We start from the raw sequence: 21,454 nt of genomic DNA, 5'->3' as shown, positions 1-21,454 counted from the left end.
CTTGGGAAAGGTCTGTCTGGCGATTGCTTTATCAATGATCAGTAGGGATCCAAGTGTTTGAGCACTACTCTTTTTCATCTCTTGGAGAGAAAGGCTTCAGGAGGCTGGAAGCCAAGGCTGGCCAGTAGTTGGGAGGTCAAGGTTATGCATATATTGAAGCCAGGGCATGGGTTTGACCTGGTATGGACCTAGTGCTCCTTCCCTGGTGCTCCTTCTCCACTGGGAATCGGGGCTTAATCCCAACTGAGCATTTGCAAATGCAGACCTCGGGTCCTTTGTTAAGGGTGTTTGAAATTTCAGCAGCCTTTTTCCCAAGTGTTTTCTGGTCCCTCCTCTTCTCCCAAAGGTCATCCGTCCGTCCATCCATCCATCCATCCATCCATCCAGTTTATGAGTAGCCACTATATCCCAGACTCTGTTCTAGAGGCTGAAGATATAGAACAAGAGCCCCCCCACCAAGGGGCTGGGAGCACACCAGCCACTGACAGGCCAAAGTGTTTATACTCCAAGTGCTCTGTATGTTTATAGGAGTTTTCTGGAAACTAAGCCTTCACCTGGAAGAGCAAGTGAAAGCATCAGATGTGGAGACATTTTCTACATGCAGGTGCCAGGACAGCCCAATGTGCTTTGCTAGTAAATGGTGTCACCTTGCTTTGTTTTTATATCCATCTGGGGGAGGGTGCCATGGTGGACAGGGTGTTAATGTGCTCCGAGATGAAAACACAGGATTGAAAGGGAAAAAGAATAAAAGTAACACTAATAACAGTTCTGAGAATTTAATGGTTTGAGAGACGGTTTTTCCCCAAGGTTAAGCGTGAGGGGGTGAGAATCCATTCTAGAAGCTGCCTTTCTGGCCTCTCTTAGAGGGGTGTGCAGAGTCAGGCAGCGCCTCCACTTACTCTAATATTGAAGGCATCATTTCTAGAAAATCCTTATGGCCTATGGCTTCTTAAGAATGTATAGCTTCTGCTTTGAGGGGCCCAAAGGGAGCCCAGGAAGTTCTGATGTGCTATTTGGGGAGAAGAAGAGTGGGGAGCCCGGGAGGTGTGGGTGTCCAGGCCAATTCTGCGGCATAGGAGACACGGAGTCAGAGCAGGGCCTTGCCAGGAATGGAGAGTGTGCACTCTCTCGGGAGTGCAGAGGGGTGCTCAGATGTTTGCATGGATGTGGTACTGACATCTCAGAAAGTGCTGGATGGCTGCTCAGGGGAGAGCATCTGCATGGTCGGGATGGGAAGAGATTGTCCTTAGTGGGGAGGGGTACTCTAAGAGCCTAGTGGCTGACTCTCAGGGATGCCACGCGATGTTGGGTCTCTGGGACTCAGCCCCCATAGCCACCTAGCCCTGGCCAAGTGTCCGAACTTGTTGGAGACAGGACTCGGCCTGGGAGGTCCCTAGGGGCCTGGGAGGAAGCCCCCAGCCAGGCGGTTGCTCTAGGGAGAAGAACCCGCCATCCTGGCCCTGAATTGTGTCCCCCTCTGAACAGAAGGATACATTAGATAGGCACCCAGGACTCGGAGTAGAATAGAAGTGAACATTTAATGCCACCATAGTTTGATTCTTTTTAAACACCAGATTCTTTTTTGACAACATTTTACACCTCATATGCCACAAAAAGTCCGAGATCTTAGCCAGCAAACAATGTCTTCTCACTGGAAATGGCACACAGCTTAATGGATTCATGTCATCAGTTTTTGAGAACTAGAACTTTCTCTTCCAGACTGTTCTCCAGGTAGCCTGCTCATAGTTATCATGACCAAGCCAACAGCTAGCGTGTATATAGCAATGTGAGGGCCCAGACACAAAACCCAGCCTGTTGGCCAAGAGGCTGTTGGGACCTGCCCAAGTACAGAATGGTTGGTTGGGATTTCAGCCTTAAACACACGAACTTTATTAAAAAGTGGTTAACAGCCAACACTTGTAAGCTAAGAGCTTAATTTTTAAAATGGCACCGATCTTTTATCCAGTTAAACAGTGAATTTAAAACCATGACCTTAACTACTACCATTGAATCTTAAAACGTGATTCTATGAACTGGTTTGTGAAATTGGCTGTTTGTGACACAAATGAATGACTCGGCAGGCCTTGTCTCCAGTTTCTAAGTTGGCCCATTTCTACAGATAAGCATATTTATATATACATACATACATTTCTAGAGCCGCAGGAACCATGACGCTCATTTAGCACAACGTCATCATTTTACAGATTAGAACATGGGAGTTCTGGAGAAGTTCGGTAACGTACCCAAGGCCATAGGACCTCTGACACTCCGGCTTTCTGTCCTGTGCTCTTTCCGTGCTACACACCTTCTGTACACACGCATCCGTCTGTGCCCCGTGCACACACACACACATGCCAGTACATAGGTGTGACGTGTGGCCACGTGTTCCTGCGCCCGGTGCAAGCAGCAGCTCATGGGAAGAGCCCAAGATTCTGGACTCGGGTCACGGTCTGCCCTAAAGCGACTCTGTGGACTTGGGCCTCAGTCACTGACTATTGACTTGAGCTTCCTCATCGAGAAATGATGATCCCCAGCTCCTACACAGAGCTGTAATTTCTTCAAAGCACTTCCCATCACGGATACCATTTTCTCTCTACACCATCCCAGAAGGACAGCTTTTCTGAGCCCCGATCTCCCACTGGGGAGCCCAGGGTTGCATAGCGAGGGAGGGAACTAGGATGGGCGCTGGCTTCCTGACTCCTGGCTCCAGGCTTTTTCTCCTAGGTAGAGGTGCCTCTCAAATGAGACTACTGACCCCAGCCCCTCCCCGCCCCTCAGGCATCCAGGGAGGGGACAAGATGCCATAAATATTACGGGTTGTAAACCTCACTAAAGTGCTTTGGTTTCTCCAGAACAAACAGGTACGACACATACCCAAGGTCAGGACCTCCAGTTGCTTCTCCAAACCCCCTTCAGTAGCACCTGAGGGGTGCGTGGGCCTCAGGGGACTGTGAGGACCTAATATGGTCTGTACTTTTTGCAGAAATTTCTCAGAAATCCCATCCGGGCCTGTGAGGGCTGGTTTCCAAGCCCATGATCATCAGATTCAAAATGAAGGGATCTTTCTCTCTCAGCTACTCACTATGGAAACGGCTTAGATGTTGAATGTAGCTTGACACTTTGAGGACTGGATCCTCATCCCTGGTCTCCTGATTGATTTATCTTTCTGCCCCCGGGACCCTGCCTCCATTAACGGAGCTCACGAGAGCGAGGGGCAAGAACAGCTGCAGATGCACCCCCCGTACACTTCAGTGCATTGCCCTTGGACCGCACTTCCAACTGTGATGTAGAAATGAATCACAAAACACAGGCGAGGCTACACGACAATATCCTGAGCTTACAAATCAATTATACTTCTTCCTACAATGGAACAGGACTGTGGGCTGTTGGTTAGCGGGGTGGGGAATGGAGCCGGTGTGCGCATGCCCCGAGCTCGGCGCCCACCCCGATGTGCAGGGACATGGGGCTTTCAGAGTGTGTTCACTGGGCGCGCTGAAGACTGCCTGCCACCTTGAGCACCTGCTCCGTGCCTGTTGTTAGGACATCAGTGTCCGGTTCTGCGGAGGGCCACCCAGAAGCAGAGTGTATTTGTTTAGGGATGGGTAAACCAGCTTTTAAGAATGGACAGAGAACTTCTATGAGAAGCTGGGCTTGAGTTACAAGAGCCTCTCCTGGATTGGAATTAGGTTTTTATCTGGAAATGAACAGTCTGTAATTATAAAATATGTGTGTGTGTTTTAGGGAAATTGCTAAGGGATACAATTTATGAGTTCTTACCCACAAATGTTGACAGATATTTGCTGGAGGAGGAGAAAGAGATTCCAGTCCAAAGGAACGTGATATTTGTAGGGCCTGTGCCCTGACTACCCTCCTCCCCGACCACTTTAGGCCACTTATCGGCAGTGTCAGGGGAGCTGGGCATGTGGCCTGGCTTCATGGGGCACAGAGCGGAGTGGGCTGCACTGGCTTTTCTCTGTGCGGCCGGGTCTCCTGTGGGGCAGTGATGAGCTGTGTCCCTCTGTCACAGAAGGCCTGGCTGCACTGCCCGAGGCCCCGGGGACAGTGGGACCGGGCTGTTTTCAGCATCAACTAGTTGTGACAAGACTTTCTACCTGTTTCTTACTGACATGGTTTCAGGGTTTAAAAGAAATAGCCTTTAAAAGCAAGGGACTCTTTCAGTATATGCTCAGAGTGGGCTGATATTCCGGAAGGAAGGAACAATGAGTCAACTCATGATTTCTTCTGGTTTCAATTATGAAATAGATATCTTTAGTTCTTTCTTTCACAGCCTGAAATCCTTTTTGGAATTTTTGGAAGCCTCAACTACACATCGGCTGTGGCCAAGGATGCTGGCCACGGTGTCTACAGGCTCTCGTAAGCCTGGCCCTCTCTCCCATGAAGACCAGGTCCATCAGCTGCTTTCCCACAGGAACACCTATGGAAAGGGTTACGGATCAACCCAGATTCGCCATAACTTTAGAATCTGGAGCCCAGAGAAGGGCTTCTTGCTCAGCATGCACAGAAGTCCAAGAACGAACATAAGTTGTGTGTGTGTCAGACTTTTCGAACCATCTGCCCAGATGGCTTTTGTGGCCACAGTGAGATCACTGCCACCTTCCAGGGACAGAGACTTGAAGCATAAGGCTAATTTATGACAACTGGCCAGATTCTTGCCTGCCGAGTTCCTCAGGCTGAGCTGCCTGGCTTCTTGTCCCGGCTTCCACCCCCGCCCCAGCTCAGGGTCCCTTGAAGGACCCCCACTGGCGTCCGCAGAGACTGCCCTCTGCATCTGTCATGAGCTCCCTGTGTTTGGAATAGCGACTGGAGATCAAACCACACACGGGGTGTTCTGATTTCAAATCTGGAAGAGATGAACGTCAGCGACAGCTTCCCCGTGATGCACAGGGGAATTCAAGGACCAGAAGATCCAAGGTTGCAGCTCTCAGGTGGGGACTGCAAGCCCAGGATAAGCCCAATGTCACTCGGTCACAGCACGAACCAACCTCATGGAAAGTAATCTGGATTTACTCCCCGGAAGCAGTATCGCCATTTCCCTTTTGTGGGTCTGAGTTTTGTTGTGCGGCCAATGCTTCACCTCACACTAAACTATTTGGGCAGATTTCAGACCAGGAATAAAGGCTGATGGATCTAGATGTTAATTTCACATAGAAAGTTTCTGGTCCTTCTGGTTGCGGATAAGGACATGGAAGTGGGTTCTTTGACATTCCTCTTTGCTTCTTGGGTTCTCACCAAACTGTGGAGCTCCGTCACATCTGGTCATTGGATGAGGCGTTCCTCAGTTATTGGGACTGCCTTGAAAGAGTTGGCCACACCTGCTTCCCTTTGTGCCTGAAGAGCATCGTTGGTTTAGTCAACTTCTGGGAAGAACCAGGAACCATCACAGCTCAAAATTCATGACATCTTCACGTGGTTAAGCAGTACTTGGTACATGAAGATGTTTGCAGCTCACTGAGTGTTAAAGGAAAGAAAGAAAAAGAAAAGAAAAAGCCAGAATGGAGAACCTCCACACACAGTTGGCCAACAACTTTCCGAGAGATGTTCCACGGCACAGCGTCTTGGAGAAGCCAGTCTGACTCGGTAAGAAGGCTCTCGGTTTCATTCAACCCTTTTGCTGCTCACAAAGTTGCAACAAGTGGAGAAAAGCAGGCTTAGGGAGTAGGAAAGATTCCCTGGATTGAGATTTTAAATTTCTGTAGATGTCTCAATTTGGTGTCGCTCCAGGAAAGGCACGGGACCCCATGGCTGGTCTGTTTAAGGCAGGCAGCGCTGTGTGGTGACCTTGGGGCCAGGGGAGATGTGCCAGGGAAAAGCTAAGTACGTGGGGTTACTCATCAAGTGAACATGTTTTCAACAGAGACCAGAATACTCACCTCTGACCCTTCCCAAATTAAAGGCTTTTCACGAAGTGGTATATGTCAGAGCAGCAACCAAAAGGGATGCAAACTCAGACTCAAAAGATGGGCATCCTTTGGGGTCCAGAAGCTTCCATAATGTTGCTGTTCAACAAGCCCGTTCATACAGGTGCTGGGAGGGCAGAGGCATGCCCAGAGCCTGCAGGCTGGGGTGAAGGCTGAGGAGCTGGGGGAGGCCCCGCTTCCCAGGGTGACAGACAACTTGTTAAGCTAAGGGGCGCACGGTCCATTCTGGAGCACCTTTCACCATGTCAGAGCCCATTCAGCTCTCAGAGGTGAGCATCTGCTCTGTGTGTCCCTTTGCCTGAGAGCAGGTGCGGACACAAAGCAGAGCTGGACTGCTCATCCATGGGGCTGGCTTCCAGTCTGGGGGGCAGACTTCCAGACACATGAGCCATCAGCGCGTCTGTGCCAGTTCCGACCAGTAAAGGACCGGGTACCATGAGGCTCACGAGACCCCCAGCTCCTATGCACAGAGTTTGGCTGAACATCACTGGCTCCCTGACCAGCTCTGCTGGGCCACATGCGTCCACACGTACACTCAGGTCTGATTCCTCGGGGTGCAGCTGGGTCTGAGGTGTTGGGTAGCAAGGACTGTTGAACCTAGAAATCAGCTCGTGATGATACGCTGTGCTGGAGGGCAAAACCGAATAGTACTCTGTAAGACCCTGAGCACCCTCACCTTCCGGCCCCAGGAGGGAGGAGGCGGCCCCTGCCGCTCCACGGCTGTTATCAGATAATCCCCTGGCCACTTGGTGCCTTGGGGTTCCATCGCTAAATGGGTATGATAATCCCTGAGGGAGTCAAGGCAGGGTGAGCCCCTCCATCTGAGGACAAAATCCTATGTTCCTGGGACAGCCCTATGCACGAAGCTCTGTGTTCTGCCTCTCCAAGGGGTGTGAGTCACGACAGGAAAACTCTCTGCCTTCTGCACCCAAGCCTGGGGGGGACAAGCCTTGTCCTTCCTTGGGATGGTGGCCTCGGGTCATGGGAGGATGGGGATGTTTGTTTTGCATTTGAGCAGCAGTCTGAACCACAGAGATGTCATGTGATCCCAACATCCTTCCTTGTTCTAAACCAAGACTGTTGCAAGTCTCTGAGCATATACCAGCCTGAGAGGGTCTCTAAACTGGGAAAGATCTCGTTTCTAATAATGTCGCGGAACCAGAGAACAAAAAATATGGCTCTATTGAGTTGGTTCAAACTTTGAATCCAGTCTCTGGAATAAAAATGACTATGAAAAAGGTTTTGAGGGCCATGAAAACCCTGGGTTTGGGGGTAAAGGAATCAGTACGCGTGTCAGGACTTGGAGGGAGAGGCTGTATCTGGATTAAACAAAGGACACAGAGGCCCCGGTCGTAAAGGTTCCTTTTCCAGGAAAGATGCAGTCCCCGTTCTCTCAAGCTCACACGCACCTGCCCCACGAGGGTGCCCGCCGCCTGCGCCCCTGGTGAGAGGTGGCACAAAGTGTCACCTGTTGTCCCCATTGTCTTTGGAAACACACCAGCTTGTGCCCATCAAGTCTCTCTGTTCTGTTTGTTTGAGTGGCCTTACCAGAAGAACCGTAAAGGACAGTGGACATTTATTCATATGCAATACTGCTTAGGGGACAGAGCTACAAACACTACTTATTTAGAAACAGCAAGTCAGAAATAGGATAAAACACCAAGAGAAAACGAGCTGTAAATACATTTCAAAAATGCGTTTGATTTTCTTTTTTGTGGTGGTGGTGGTGTTTTCATCTGGAGTAGCACCATCTGTACACAAGAAAGTCTCAAACTGGATAATAAAGATTTGCAAGGCACTTAATCAGTCGCTCTGGGTCATCTGTTGTGTGTCCGCTTCCGACAGCAATCCTGCACGCACCCTCGCCCCTTCTCGCAAAGCCAGAGAAGAGAGGGGGCTCTCGCCAGCAGTTCTTACGTATCAAGTTCTCGAAAGTTCCTCAAAGTGCTTTTTCAGTCTCACGGGGCTTCCACGTCCCTTGGGCTTCCCATCATTTCCTCCTCCCACATGTGTGGTGTTTACACCTTTCCTACAGAAAACAAAAGAAAACTGCCTTCCGCTCAGCGCTCCCTCCAGACTTGCACCAACCTTCGTCCTCCTTCCGCTGTCTCCGAGCCGCCGGCACCGAGGGGCTTGGGGGGGGGGGGGGTGGTCCTGGGCAGTGAGGGGCTGGCAGGCCGGACCGGCTCTTCATCGGCGCCGGGAGGTGATGTCAAAGCAGGTGATCATCATCAGATGGGCCTTGCAGAAGTTGACGCGGCTCTCCAGGCGCTCCGTCACGCACTCCAGTGCCTCCAGGTACTCCAGGGAATCCAGCTCCAAAACCTGCTCCAAGTCAACTGCAAAGAAGGAGAAGCCTGGTGGAGATGTGGCCACCGCAGGAGGGTGGCCTCCCGGTCACCGCCCTGCCCAGCCCCTCCATGGGGAGACCTGGGGCAGCATGGGACCCGCTGCCTCCCTCGGGCTGCCAATGGGCTCTGCTTGCCGCCTGCATGGATACTGGGGCCCTTCGCACTCATTATGATGATTTCAGGCCCTTCCCATTCTGTTGAGATTCTACAGAAGGATAAGGCGACATTCTGGCTCTCCCCACCTCCACCCACCTCCAGCATAGGATGTGAGACTCTACCAGGGCCGTTCTTCTTTATTAGCTATAAATCTCCAAGCTGAGGTGCAGAGTATCCCCTCCTTTTTTGGGGGGGGGGCCTCACCTGAGTGACATTTATACCTTTGTCTACTTCTGTTTGTTCTCTCTTTATTCCTTCCCACAGCCATAGGCAGCTGCCTCTCTAAGCAGGTTGAAAAACCTGACCCTGTCTCTGGGTGCTTCCTGCTTTCACATACGCACTGGTGGTTCAGGAAGTGATGATGCTAAAATCTAGAATAATTAAGATTCCTTGCACTCAGAAGACAAGCAGAGATTCAGGACCCAGAGGCCGTCCCTCACAGTCAGGCCAGTGCAGCAGTCTGCTTCCTTCTGTCCCTAAGGAGCAGTGATGTGGGGCCATCCCCTCCTGTCCCCAGGCCCCCGCTTTGTCCAGTGGTGACTGTAGGGCAGTGGCAGGGGCTCCAGCAGGGACAGCAGCTGGGGAGGGGAGAGGAGATGGCCCTGGAAGAGGACGCTGGCCTAGGACCGCCCCCAGCTCGGCCATGCCTCACCGCCGCCGGCATAGGTTCCTTAAATGTGAAATGATGGGCACAACTGCTACTCTGCCTCCCTTACCAGACTCTAGTTGCCATGAAGAGTAAAATAAAAATGAGAGGGTAAATGGGAACATGGCTCGGGAACTGGAACACAGACTCCATTGAAACAAGGGTTGGGGCACCCAGGTGGCTCAGTCATTAAGTGTCTGCCTTCAGCTCAGGTCATAATCCCAGGGTCCTGGGATCGAGCCCCACATCGGGCTCCCTGCTCAGCAGGAAGCCTGCTTCTCCCTCTCCCACTCCCCCTGCTTGTGTTCCCTCTCTCACTGTGTCTCTCTGTGTCAAATAAATAAAATCTTTAAAAAAACACAAGGGTTGTAATGGAGGCTGCCTCTTTTACAGGTGAGCTGAGATCCCGAGGAGCGAGGCGACTTACTTGGTGTCATAGACAATGAGGATGAGAGCTGGGAATGAGACTGAGGGCTCCTGAGTGTCAGGATAATGTTTAAAATACAGAGGGAGGATCCAAGATGGCGACGGAGGAGGACCCTGAACTCTCCTCCTCCCTCCTCACACACACAGGTGGAGCAAATCCTCCTAAAGAAGAACAGAGGACATCTTGGCTCTTTCCATAAAAAAAAAAGAAGAAGAAGAAGAAGAAAAACAGGGCTGGCTGAAGGCCTTCTGTACAACAAGGGATGGAGGGACCACACAGAGAACCACAAGAGAGGTGGAGACACAGCACTGAAGGGAGCCTCACCCCCCCACACTGCTGCCTGCCCGAGATGCCATCAGCTGCTGGGGAAGCAAAGAGCTGAGGGGCCAGCGGCAGATGTGTCACCACTGGGGCACAGGAAAATAGGTTTAAACGTCTCTGAGGAGAAGAGAAAGGAACCAGCCCTGTGCCACACAGTAAGGGGCTTTGCTGGAACTCTCCGGGTCAGAGGGGCTGGGGAGCATTATGGTTTACATTCACCCTCTATCTTGATAGCACAGGAGGGAGCAGGGTCCAGGTCAGAACCAGCCCACCACCTCAGTGAACCCTGGGCCCTCAGCCCATACCAGCTCCAGATGCCCTGGGATGCAGAAAACAAAAGCCACAGTTTAAAAAAGCAACTAGAATGCAGAGGAACCAGCCCTAGAACTCTCTCCAGGGCACAGGCGATGACTAGTGTCATGTTTTATGTTTCCCCTGCCCCTTGATAGCACAGACAGAGGCAGGGTCGAGACACCCTAGCTGGCCTGCTGCCATTGCCCCAGCCCACAGCAGCCCCAACGGTCCCACCAAGCCAGTTCCAGCACAGCACACACCTGACAGTGCTGCACAGCACTCACTAGAGCTCCAGCCATCTTGCCAAGGTGACACAGGGGCCTGCAATACTCCAAGCCTGTCCCACTACAGCTGCAGACAACCTGCCAGGGCACCCCCAGTGCAGAGTGCCCTGGGACCCCCCCCCCCCAAACCACACCTGCTTCAGCTCCAGTTGTCCAGCCAGGGTGATCCTTGCCCAGAACCTGGAATGCCCTGCCTTGAACCCACTTCAGCTGTCCCACCAGCACGCCCTCTGTGTGGAGAGCCCTGGGACCCTCTGGCCTGCACCACCTTAGCTCTGGCCATCCCACCTGGGCAGCCCCAGCACAGATTGCCCCATCCTCCAGTGCATATCAGCTACAACTCCAGCCAGCCAGCAGCCAAAGATGCCAGGTACACATGGCCAACACAGGGGACATCCCTACACAAGACCATATAAACTTCAAGTTTATAAGAAGAAACAGAAACACAGACAAAATGAAGAGACAGAAGAATATGCTCCAAACAAGAGGCCAAGACAAAACCTCTGAAGAACAACTAAAGGAAAAGGAGATATGCAGTCTACCTGATGAAGAGTTCAAGGCACTGGTCAGACAGATGCTCAATGAGTGCGTGAGTGGATGAGCTCAATGAGAACTTCAACAAAGAGATCAAAAATATAAAGAACCAATCAGAGTTGAAGAATATGATAACTGAAATGAAAAATACATAAGAGGGAATCAACAGCAGATTAGAGGAGGCCAAAAAAGGAGTAAGTGATCTGGAAGACAGGGTGATGGAAAGCATTCAGCTGAATGACAAGAGTAAAAATAACAACAACAACAAACAATGATAAGTTAAGGATCTCTGGGACAGCATCAGACATACTAATATTCACATTATCGGGGTCCCAGAAGGAGAAGAGAAAGAGAAATAGGCAGAAAATTTATTTGAAGAAATAATAGCTGAAAACATCCCTAGCCTGGGGAAGAAAGCACAGAGAGTTTCAAATGAGGTGAACCAAGAAGGTCCACGTCAAGACATATAATAATTAAAATGTCAAAGATTAAATATAAAGAGAATTTTTAAGGCAAAGCAAGAGAGAAGCAACTAGGTACATAGAAGAGAAACCTCATAAGACCATCAGCTGATTTTTCAGCAAAAACTTGGCAGGCCAGAAGGGAGTGGCATGACATAGTCAAAGTTCTGAAAAGGAAAAAAAGAAACCTACTACAAGAATACTCTACTTGGCAAGATTATCATTCAGAACTGAAGGGGAGAGGGGTGCCTGGGTGGCTCAGTCATTAAGTGTCTGCCTTCGGCTCAGGTCATGATCCCAGAGTCCTGGGATCGAGCCCTGCATCGGGCTCCCTGCTCCCTCTCCCACTACTCCTGCTTGTGTTCCCCCTCTTGCTGTGTCTCTGTCAAATAAATAAATAAAATCTTAAAAAAAAAAAAAAGGAACTGAAGGGGAGATAAAGAAATGCCCAAACAAAAGTTAAAAGAGTTCATTGCCACTAAACGAGCCTCACAGGAAATGTTTAAAGAGACTTCTCTAAGTAGAAAAGAAAAGGCCATAAGAAAATTATGAAAGGAAAAAATTCATGAGTAAAGCAAACATAGTAAAGGTAGTAAATCAAGCATTTAAGAAAGTTCGTAAGAAGGTTAAAAGAAAATAAAACCAATTATATCTAAAAATTAAAGAGACTCACAAAAAGATGTAAAATATGACAACATATATATAAAATGTGGAGGAGGAGTAAAAATGAAGTTCTTTTAGAGTGTGTTCAAACTTAAGTGACCTTCAACTTAATAGAGACTGCTATATACTTAGGATGTTGTAGAACCACAAACCAAAAACCTGTGACATGCAAAAATAAAGGAAACCAAACCAAGCATAACACTAAAAGGAAGTCATCAATCACGGAAAAAAAGCAAGAGAAGAAAAAAAGGACCAAAGAAGAACTACAAAAACAACCAGAGAACAATTAACAAAATAGCAATAAGGACATAATATTGATAATTACTTTTAGTGTAAATGGCCTAAATGTTCCAATCAAAATACACAGGGTGATAAAATGGGTAAAAAACCAAGAACCATTGACATGCTACTTACAAGAAACTCACTTCAGACCTAAAGACACATAGAGACTGAAAGTGAAGGGATGGAAAAAGATATACCATGCAAATAGAAGCAAAAACAAAAACAAAAACAAAAAAAGCCAGGGTGGCAGTACTTCTGTCAGACAAAAGAGACTTTGAAGCAAGAACAGTAACAAGAGACAAATAAGGGCATTACATAATGATAAAGAAATCAATCCAACGAGAGGTTATAACAATTGTAAATATCTATGAACCCAATACTAGAGCACCTAAATACATAAAGCAAATATTAATAGTCATAAAGGGAGAAATTGACAGTCATACAATAATAGTAGGGGACTTTAATACCTCACTAACACCAGTGGATAGATCATCCAAGCAGAAAATCAATAAGGAAACATCAGCTTTGGAGGATATATGAGACCACATGGACTTAACAAAGAGAACAATCCATCCCAAAATGGCAGAATACACATTATTTTCAGGTGCACATGGGAATTCTCCAGGATGGATCACATGTCCAGACACAAAACAAGTCTTAATAAATTTATGAAGATTGAAATCATATCAAATATCTTTTCCAACCACAGTGGTATGAAAGTAGAAATCAATTACAGGAAAAAAATTGAAAACCACAATCCTGTAGAGGCTAAACAACCAATGTGTCAATGAAGAAATCAAGGAAGAAATGAAAAAAAAAATACATGGAGACAAACGAAAATGAAAACACAATGGTCCAAATGGGATACAGTGAAAGTAGTTCTAGGTGGGAAGTAATACAGGTCTACCTCAAGAAACGAGAAAAATCTGCAACAATCTAATCTTATACACAGATGAACTAGAAAAGAAGAAAGCTCAAAGCTAGTAGAAGAAAGGAAATAATAAAGATCAGAGCAGAAATAAATGAAATAGAGACCAAAAAAATAGAAAAGATGAAACCAAGAGCTGGTTCTTTGAAAAGAAAAACAAAATTGATAAACTTTCAGCCATACTCATCAGAAAAAAAGAGCACTCAGATAAAGAAAAAAGGAAAAGTAACAACCAATATCACAGACATACAAAGGATTATAAAAGACTGTAATGAAAAATATGCCAACAAAATGAACTGCCTAGAAGAAATGGATAAATTCCTAAAAATATACCATTTTCCAAAACTGAATCAGGAGGACACAGAGAATCTGAACTAATTACTAGTAATAAAATTGAATCAATACAAACAATCGGAAACTCCCAACAAACAAAAGTCCAGGACTAGATGGATTCACAAGTGAATTCTACCAAACATTTAAAGAAGAGTTAATACATACTCTCCTCAAACTGCTTCAAAAAAGTAGAAGAGGAAGCTTCCAAATTCATTCTATGAGGCCAGCATTACCCTGATACTGTAGTCAGATAAAGACACTATAAAAAAAAGAAAACTACCGGCCAATATTTCTGACGAATATACATACTAAAGTCTTCAACAAAATATTAGCAAACCGCATCCAACAATACATTAGGAGAATCATTCATCATGATGAAGTGGAATTTATTCCACGGGTGCAAAAATGGTTCAGTATCCACAAATCAATCAACGTGATACACCACATTAACAAATTGAAGTTTTTATCTATGGGATCATCTCAATAGATGCAGAAAAAGCATTTAACAAAGAACATATGTTCATGGTTTTAGAGGGACATACCTCAACATAATAAAGGCCACATAGGGCAAACCCACAGCTAACGTCATCCTCAGTGGTGAAAAACAGAGCTTTTCTTCTCAGATCAGGAATAAGATAAGGATGCCCACTCATTTTTATCCAACATAGTACTGGAAGTCCTAGCCACAAAAATCAGACAATAAAAAGAAATAAAAGGCATCCAAATTGGTAAGGAAGAAGTAAGACTGTCACTATTTGCAGATACTATGATACTTTATATAGAAAACCCTAAAGACTCTACCAAGAAACCATTAAGAGTAATAAATGAACTCAGGAAAGTTGCAGGATATGAGATTAATATACAGTAATCAGTTGCAGTTCTATACAAGAATAATGAACTAGCAGAAAGAGAAATTAAAAAAAAAAACAAAACAATTTACAATTGCACCAAAAAGAATAAAATACCTAGGAAGAAACTTAACCAAGGAGGTGGAATATCTATACTCTAAAAACTATAAAATAATTGATGAAAGAAATTGAAGACAACATAAACAAATGGAAAGATATACCATGCTCATGGATTAGAAGAATTAATATTGTTAAAATGTCCATACTACCCAAAGCAAGCTACAGATTCAATGTAATCCCTATCAAAATACAAATAGTAATTTCACAGAACTAGAACAAACTGTGCTAAAATCTGTATGGAACCACAAAGGACCCCAAAAAGCAATCTTGAGAAAGAAGAACAAATTTGTAGGTATCACAGTCCCAGGTTTTAAGGTACACTACAAAGCTATGGTAATCAAAACAGCATGAAACTGGCACAAAAATAGAAAGACCAATGGAACAGATAGGGAGCCAAAGGAATAAACCCATGCTTATATGGTCAATTAATCTATGACAAGGGAGGTAAAAATGTACAATGGTGAAAAGATAGCGTGTTTTTAATAAATGGCATCAGGTAATATTCCATTGTATATACGAACCACATCTTCTTTAACCATGAGAGACTCTGGACTCTGGGAAACAAACTGAGGGTTATAGAAGGGAGGGGGATGGGGTAACCAGGTGATGGGTATTAAGGAGGTCACATGTTGTAATGAGCACTGGGTGTTAGACTCAACTAATGAATCATTGAACACTACATCAAAAACTAATGATGTACTATATGTTGGCTAACTGAATAATATATAAATAACACTGGGAAAACTGGATAGCTATATGCAAAGAATGAAACTGGACCATTTTCTTATACCACACACAAAAATAAACTCAAAATGGATTAAAGACCCAAATGTGAGACCTGAAACCACAAAACCTGTAAAAAAAAAAAGGCAGTAATCTCTTGGACATTGGCCTTAGCAACATTTTTCTAGGTTATGTCTCCTGAGGCAAGAGAAACAAAAGCAAAAATAAACTATTGGGACTACAACAAATAAAAAGCTTTTGCACAGTGAAGGAAGCCATCGACAAAACAAAAAGGCAACCTGCTGAATGGTAGAAAATATTTGCAAATATATTTCATAAGGGGTTAATATCCAAAGTATATAAAGAACTTATACAACTCAAGATCAAAACCCACAAATAATCCATTTAAAAAATAGGTAGAGGACCTGATCAGACATTTTTTCCAAGGAAAACATGCAGATGGCCAACAGACACATGAAAAGATGCTCAACATAAGGGAAATGCAAATCAAAGCCACAATGAGGTGTCCCCTCAAACCTGTCAGAATGGCTGTTATATACATAGTACCCACACTCGCATGTGCGTACACACACACACACACACACACACACACACACACACTGGAATATTACTCAGCCATAAAAAAGATTAAGATCTTTCCATCTGCAACAACATAAATGGACCCTGAGGGTATTATGCTAAGGGGAAAACATAGCATTTGATTTCACTTATATGTGGAATTTAAAAGATACAAGAAAATGAACAAGCCAAAAAACAGAAACAGACCCATAAGTACAGAGAGCAAACTGGTGGTTGCCAGAGGGGAGGAGGGGTTGGAGGGATGGGCAGGTACAGGCTTCCAGGTATGGAATGAATAAGTCACGGGTATGGAAGGCACAGCGTAGGGAATAAAGTCGATGGTTCTGTCTCGGCCTTGTATGGTGACAGATGGTAACCACACTTGGGGTGAGCACGGCATAACGTACAGTATCTGTATGTTGTACACCTAAAACTAGTGTAACCGTGTGTGTCAACTAGGCTGCAATAAAGAAAGCAGTAAAATTTTTGAAAACCAAAAAAAGAACCCAGCAGGACATAACCTCCTCAGGCTGCTACTAGACCACCTCAAAGGTGGCATCAGAATTAAGAAAGAAAAATCAAAATGGATGTCGGCACATAGATTTCTATGCCAGTATTTGACTTATCACCCACACCCAGCAAATACCGTGCTGCTTTATTGGGGTTTGTTCTTTTTTTTTGCTCATTCTTGGTTTCATTTCATCTTAAAGGAATGATCTGTGTTTCTCCTTTCATGTGGCCTCCTGTTCATTCCCTTCCTCAGCATCAAACGATTGCTGATTCTTGACACGTACAAAGGCATGAAGGGAGTGACTACTTCCTGGAAGCACCTACACGTGTGTGCCGATGTGTACGTCTGCTCCCATCCCGGGAAAAAAGGTGACTTCGTGAGATGAAGACCGTTCTCGAGCCTGCCTGAGGCATAAACAGCTCTCAAAACAGAAAGCTCTAATGCAAACAGTACAAATGAAGGGGGGCTGCCTGCAGGGGCACCCCAGGACCTGAACTACCTGGAATTCATGGACAGAGGAGATGAGAAGCCACGATGGGAGAGAAGGAAGCACTGGGCCCTGTATTTGTGCCACAGCCAGACTTTAGCTACTGTCCTCGTTCATGTCCTCTCCCCCGCCAGTGCCTGGGATGACAACACCCCGAGAGCATGTCTCTGTCCAGACCTCTCACATAGGACCTAAGTCGGTGCACTGTGGAAGCAGGCACGAGGGAGCGGTCTTCTATTTGGTTCAACTCTGGGATAATAATCATCATCTTACTACCGGATACCGGGCCTTCATCATGGGCCCAGCAGTGCTCACACCTCACAACACCCTATGAAGTGGGCTCTCCATTATGTTAAGGAAATTAAGGCTCACAGAGGTTAGGCGTCTTCCCCGAGGTCCCACAGCTAGTATGTGGGAGAGCCAGCATCCAGGCCAGTCCGCATGATGGTGGTCATCCCACGTGATTGGCATGCAGGGGATAGGGGTGAAGGGAGCAAGGCACAGGGAGGCTGGGGGGCTGGTGAGTGTCGGACAAGGGAGGGAAAGGAATTTTAATGGCAGTCATGCATTTTATTCCACAGACTAAGTCTTCCAATGTTGAGTCCCCTATCAATGAAATAGCTGGGACCCAATTTGAGCTTTATTTTGTGGTAAATAGAATGGTTAGGAGCAAATAAATACAAGACAATTGAATCTGTCAGAGAGCAAAATTGTTCTGAATTGTTATGAGATGGTTAACTGTCATCCTGGGCTTTCTATTGAACAGAAATAACACAGTGAATGCTATTCTTTCCCTCTCAAAAATGTTTTCCTTGCTTTCTGGGTTCTTTGTGAGGCTTTTCTAGGATTGCACACTCTACCCTATTAGGAGCTCTAGAAAGTCTTATGTCGTTCGGGCTAGACATGCAATGTGATTTTGTGGTCTAGGAGCAGACTTGTAACTCAGCTTCAAGTCTGGGGGATCTTCTGCCAAATGCAGGGAGAGGGGAATCTCATTTTCAGGTGCTTGGGACTGAGACACATGAGAAAAATTCTTGCAAGAGCAATACTGGCTACACCTTTGCTGCCCATCCCCCTATCTTCCCTGAGAAGAGCGAGGCTGTGGGCCCCCAGAGCCCCACACGGTCTGCGTACACCTCCCTCTGGGCTGTGTGCAGGCCCGTTGAGCTGGCAAACCCGGCAGCCCCAATGATAGGAAGGAACCCGGGGCCTTACATTCGCTGAGCCACTTGTTGGGGTCCAGCATCAGATACTGTTTGGTGATCTCCAGCTCCTTCATCAGCCACTCGTACTTGGCCCGGACCTCGGCGATTCTCTGCTGGCGATGTTCCAGAATTTTCAGTTTCGCGTTGAAGCACGTGACCTCCTAGAAGGCAGAGGAGGAGTGGAGTTGTGTGGAGAGAGGGAGAAGAGGCCCCCCAGCTCGAATGCAGGCCACCTCTTGGAGATGGGAATGCTCTGTGCGCAGTCAGCGATGAGGGAGCTGGGAGGGACTGGGTTCTCCCAGCCATGTTTGCGCCTTTTGCCCGAGTCCGCTCAGCCAGCCACAGGGTAGGACTCTATCGTGGGCATGTCTTACATTGAGGAGCCTGGGGTTCCAGGCTGGAGCCAGACAAGCTCCCAGAACTGGCAGCTCCCCCAGCGGTTGAGCCGGAAGGCCACAGCCCAAGAGCTGGGGCAGAGCCACTGACTCCCCTCCCCGCCCCAGGACCCTGCAAGGAAGTCTCCGCAGGTCTGAGCGTGCCACTCAGGACGCTGCTCCAGCACCTGCCTGAGGGCTGGGGCCGGGGGAGGGGGGGGCTGCCACCGTGTGGGGACGAGACAGCTCACCTTGCTGCTGCCCGCACGTCGCCGCTGTAGCCGCTCTACGTCATCAATTTCATATACTTTGATCTCAAAAGGTTCCCCGAGGCCCCTCTGGGTGCTGCGCAAGGGGCCGTCCACCCAGCGGACCCCAGTGCTGCTGACGGGCTTTCTTACAGGGGAGGGGGTATCAAGGGACAGTGCCGGGATGAGCCTCCGTCTCTGAGAACCTGAGGAGGGAATGAAGCCCAAAGTTTATCTTTTTGAATTTCAGTCTTTTAAAATGAACATATTTTCTGATGTGCGTGCTGGGACCCTGATAGGCACCCCAGGGTCTGTGGCAGGGCTGACTGTGAAACATGCCAATGCCCTGCCATGCACCTCAACAGTTACTCCCTTAATCTGGCTTCACCTCCAAAAGCTCACCAACTCCCTGCCTTCCCTTTAAAGCCACCTCCAATCTCCACCCATGAACCACATGTGTGCAGGCACACGCACACACGCACCCCAAAACACACGGTCTAGACCCGTCGGCCATACTGGCCCCACCCTCAGCATGACTGTGTGTTACCATGGAATTCAAGAGATGCTTGTGTTCTGGGAAAAGGGGTCCTAGTATTTGGTATTATAGGAATAGTTGTAAAACACATTGCTTTTTTGCTTATAGCGACAGCCAACACTGTGAGAAGCACTGATTATGTGCCAGACCCTATTCAACACGCTTGACACCCTGTGACAGATGGCTAGCTGTCCCCGATACCCACTCTCTGATTCCTCCGTGAAGGGGAGAGAACAGGAGAAGGGTGCACAGCTGCCAGGATGGGGACCATGCCCCTGGGACATGCACCTCAAGCTCCCACTGATGGGGCATCGGCAGAAGTGCTGTGCGTAGCTACGAGACAGCATCCTTAAAGGCTGGGGGGGTCTATCATCCCCCTCTTCCCGTCCCCCCTGTCCTTGATGAAATATGACGCCTGCTTCAGGAAGTGAAGATCAGCAACAACACAAAAAGGACACAGGAGAGGCCTAGACTCCGGGCACCCTCGAGACTTTGACACGATCGCCTACACAGATCTTTTTTAGGGACTTCGTTTTTCTCGAGCAGATCTGGGGTCACAGCTCCGTGGAGAGGCAGGGACAAAACAAGAACCTATCTGGCCAAGAACCGAGGTGGATGCCCCACCGCCGATGACAATCCGTACTCTAGCTGCCCCGCAGGGGAGGTGTAAGTCGGCCTGGGCTTACATCATCTACAGTCATTACATCCGACAAGAACACCCCCTTGGTGGGTTAATCTCACCCTGTTGCCCACAGGCCATGCTCCTGCTGCCCGGGCTTGTGTTCCCCTCAGTGCCTCAGCCCACAAGGGCCTCCACCCCCTCTGCCCTAACCTCCTATGAGGCTCGGTTGCAGTGCTTCCCAGCAGACTGCTGTCACGCTGGGCCTGCCCCGCGTCTGAACGCTTCCCACACTTATGCCTCATGACCCCACTCGGGACTCAGCACTTTACCTCGGTCACCGTTCTGCTCCATGCTTCTCCTGCTTTGTCTCCAATTAGATGACAAACTTCTTAAAGTGGCCTTGTCTTCGATGCTGCCCGCCCCTCCCCACCATGCTCGAACCTTGTGTGTCAGCGAGCTCTAAGAGCACAGAAGAGGGGGATGGATCAAGATTTAATAAAAGAAATCCCATGGACTATGGATCATCTTATGGAAAGGAAGTCATATGACCACCAACGTTCTTTACGTTACCTGCATTGTTCCCTACGATGTGAACACCAGAGAGACAGTGTTGGTGTTCTACCAACCCCCTCATTTTACTTTTATGTGAGCCCAGAGAGGGTAGTTATTCCCTGAAGGCCACAGCCCAAGAGCCCAAGTCTCCTGTTCTCCAGCTCAGTCTTCTCACTACACCACACTCTGGCGAATTCCATGCACTTTCCACCAACATCGGTCTCCAGGAATGGGACCCATAAGGTGAGCTTAATGACATTTGGTTGTTTCTCATGCTACACACTCCAAAGCACTCAGAGGTCAAGGTTATCCTCCTTGTGATCTATTTCTAGTTCGTTTTTCAACCAAATCATTACAATTTTCCAATTCAAAAGCAATCTCGGATAAAAGATAACTGCCCGTCTCCTCTGCAGTTTCAAACATCTCTAGGAATTGTACAATCCAGTCATCTAGCTAGGAATTTCCTTTGAGGAGTTTTATGGCTTCTTAAAGAAGTTGCTTTTGATTTATGCTGATCATGTCTGATAGCATTTCTCTTAATAATCACCATAAATAAGCGAGACAAGGTCACCTAACCTGAAAGGAGCTTATCTCCACTGCCACGTCCATCATGGGGCCCTGGATCCCCGGCACCTGCTGACAGACATCTGATTCTCCTGGTGTTCTGTGTTAAACCTATCTCTGGCCCCTAGCCTGGTGCTTCAGTCCTACACTGTGTCCTCCAATAGCCTCACCCAACAAGAGAGCCTCCGAGGACAGACTTTATGGAGGGAGACAGCACCAGGCACGGGCAGGTGCAGAGCCTGCTGGCCGCTATCAGCTCAGCTGTTTTATAGAGCTCTGTACCCCAGCACAATGGCCAAGCCCAAAACTGCGAGTCTCGAAGAAAGACGAACAGAGATTAAAGAACAGACCAGACTGATCGAAAGGAGGCTCTCACAAGAGTGTGGGAAAGCATGCTAACCCCCTGACACACGTGAGCACACAGCTGACATCACAATGATCTGGATTCCGGAGAACAAATGGGGCAG

General features: G+C 47.6%; 1 protein-coding gene across 1 annotated transcript in view; it reads right to left on the bottom strand.

The window, feature by feature from the left end:
- Window positions 1-1,536: 1,536 nt before the first annotated feature.
- The window catches only part of KIF26B (kinesin family member 26B), a 442,287-nt gene continuing 422,369 nt past the window's right edge, over window positions 1,537-21,454 (bottom strand). Inside the window, exons 13-15 of the mRNA XM_027612815.2 lie at window positions 18,718-18,920; window positions 18,103-18,253; window positions 1,537-8,278 (exon numbers count right to left, since the gene is read on the bottom strand). Coding sequence (XP_027468616.1) covers window positions 8,130-8,278; window positions 18,103-18,253; window positions 18,718-18,920 — 503 coding nt within the window. The 3' untranslated portion in view covers window positions 1,537-8,129. The remainder of the gene's footprint in view (window positions 8,279-18,102; window positions 18,254-18,717; window positions 18,921-21,454) is intronic.

This window comes from Zalophus californianus, chromosome 10, assembly GCF_009762305.2.
Source record: "Zalophus californianus isolate mZalCal1 chromosome 10, mZalCal1.pri.v2, whole genome shotgun sequence".
Taxonomy (NCBI): domain Eukaryota; kingdom Metazoa; phylum Chordata; class Mammalia; order Carnivora; family Otariidae; genus Zalophus; species Zalophus californianus.
The sequence above is the reverse complement of the archived record's forward strand: the minus strand, read 5'-3'. Positions and strand labels throughout refer to the sequence as shown.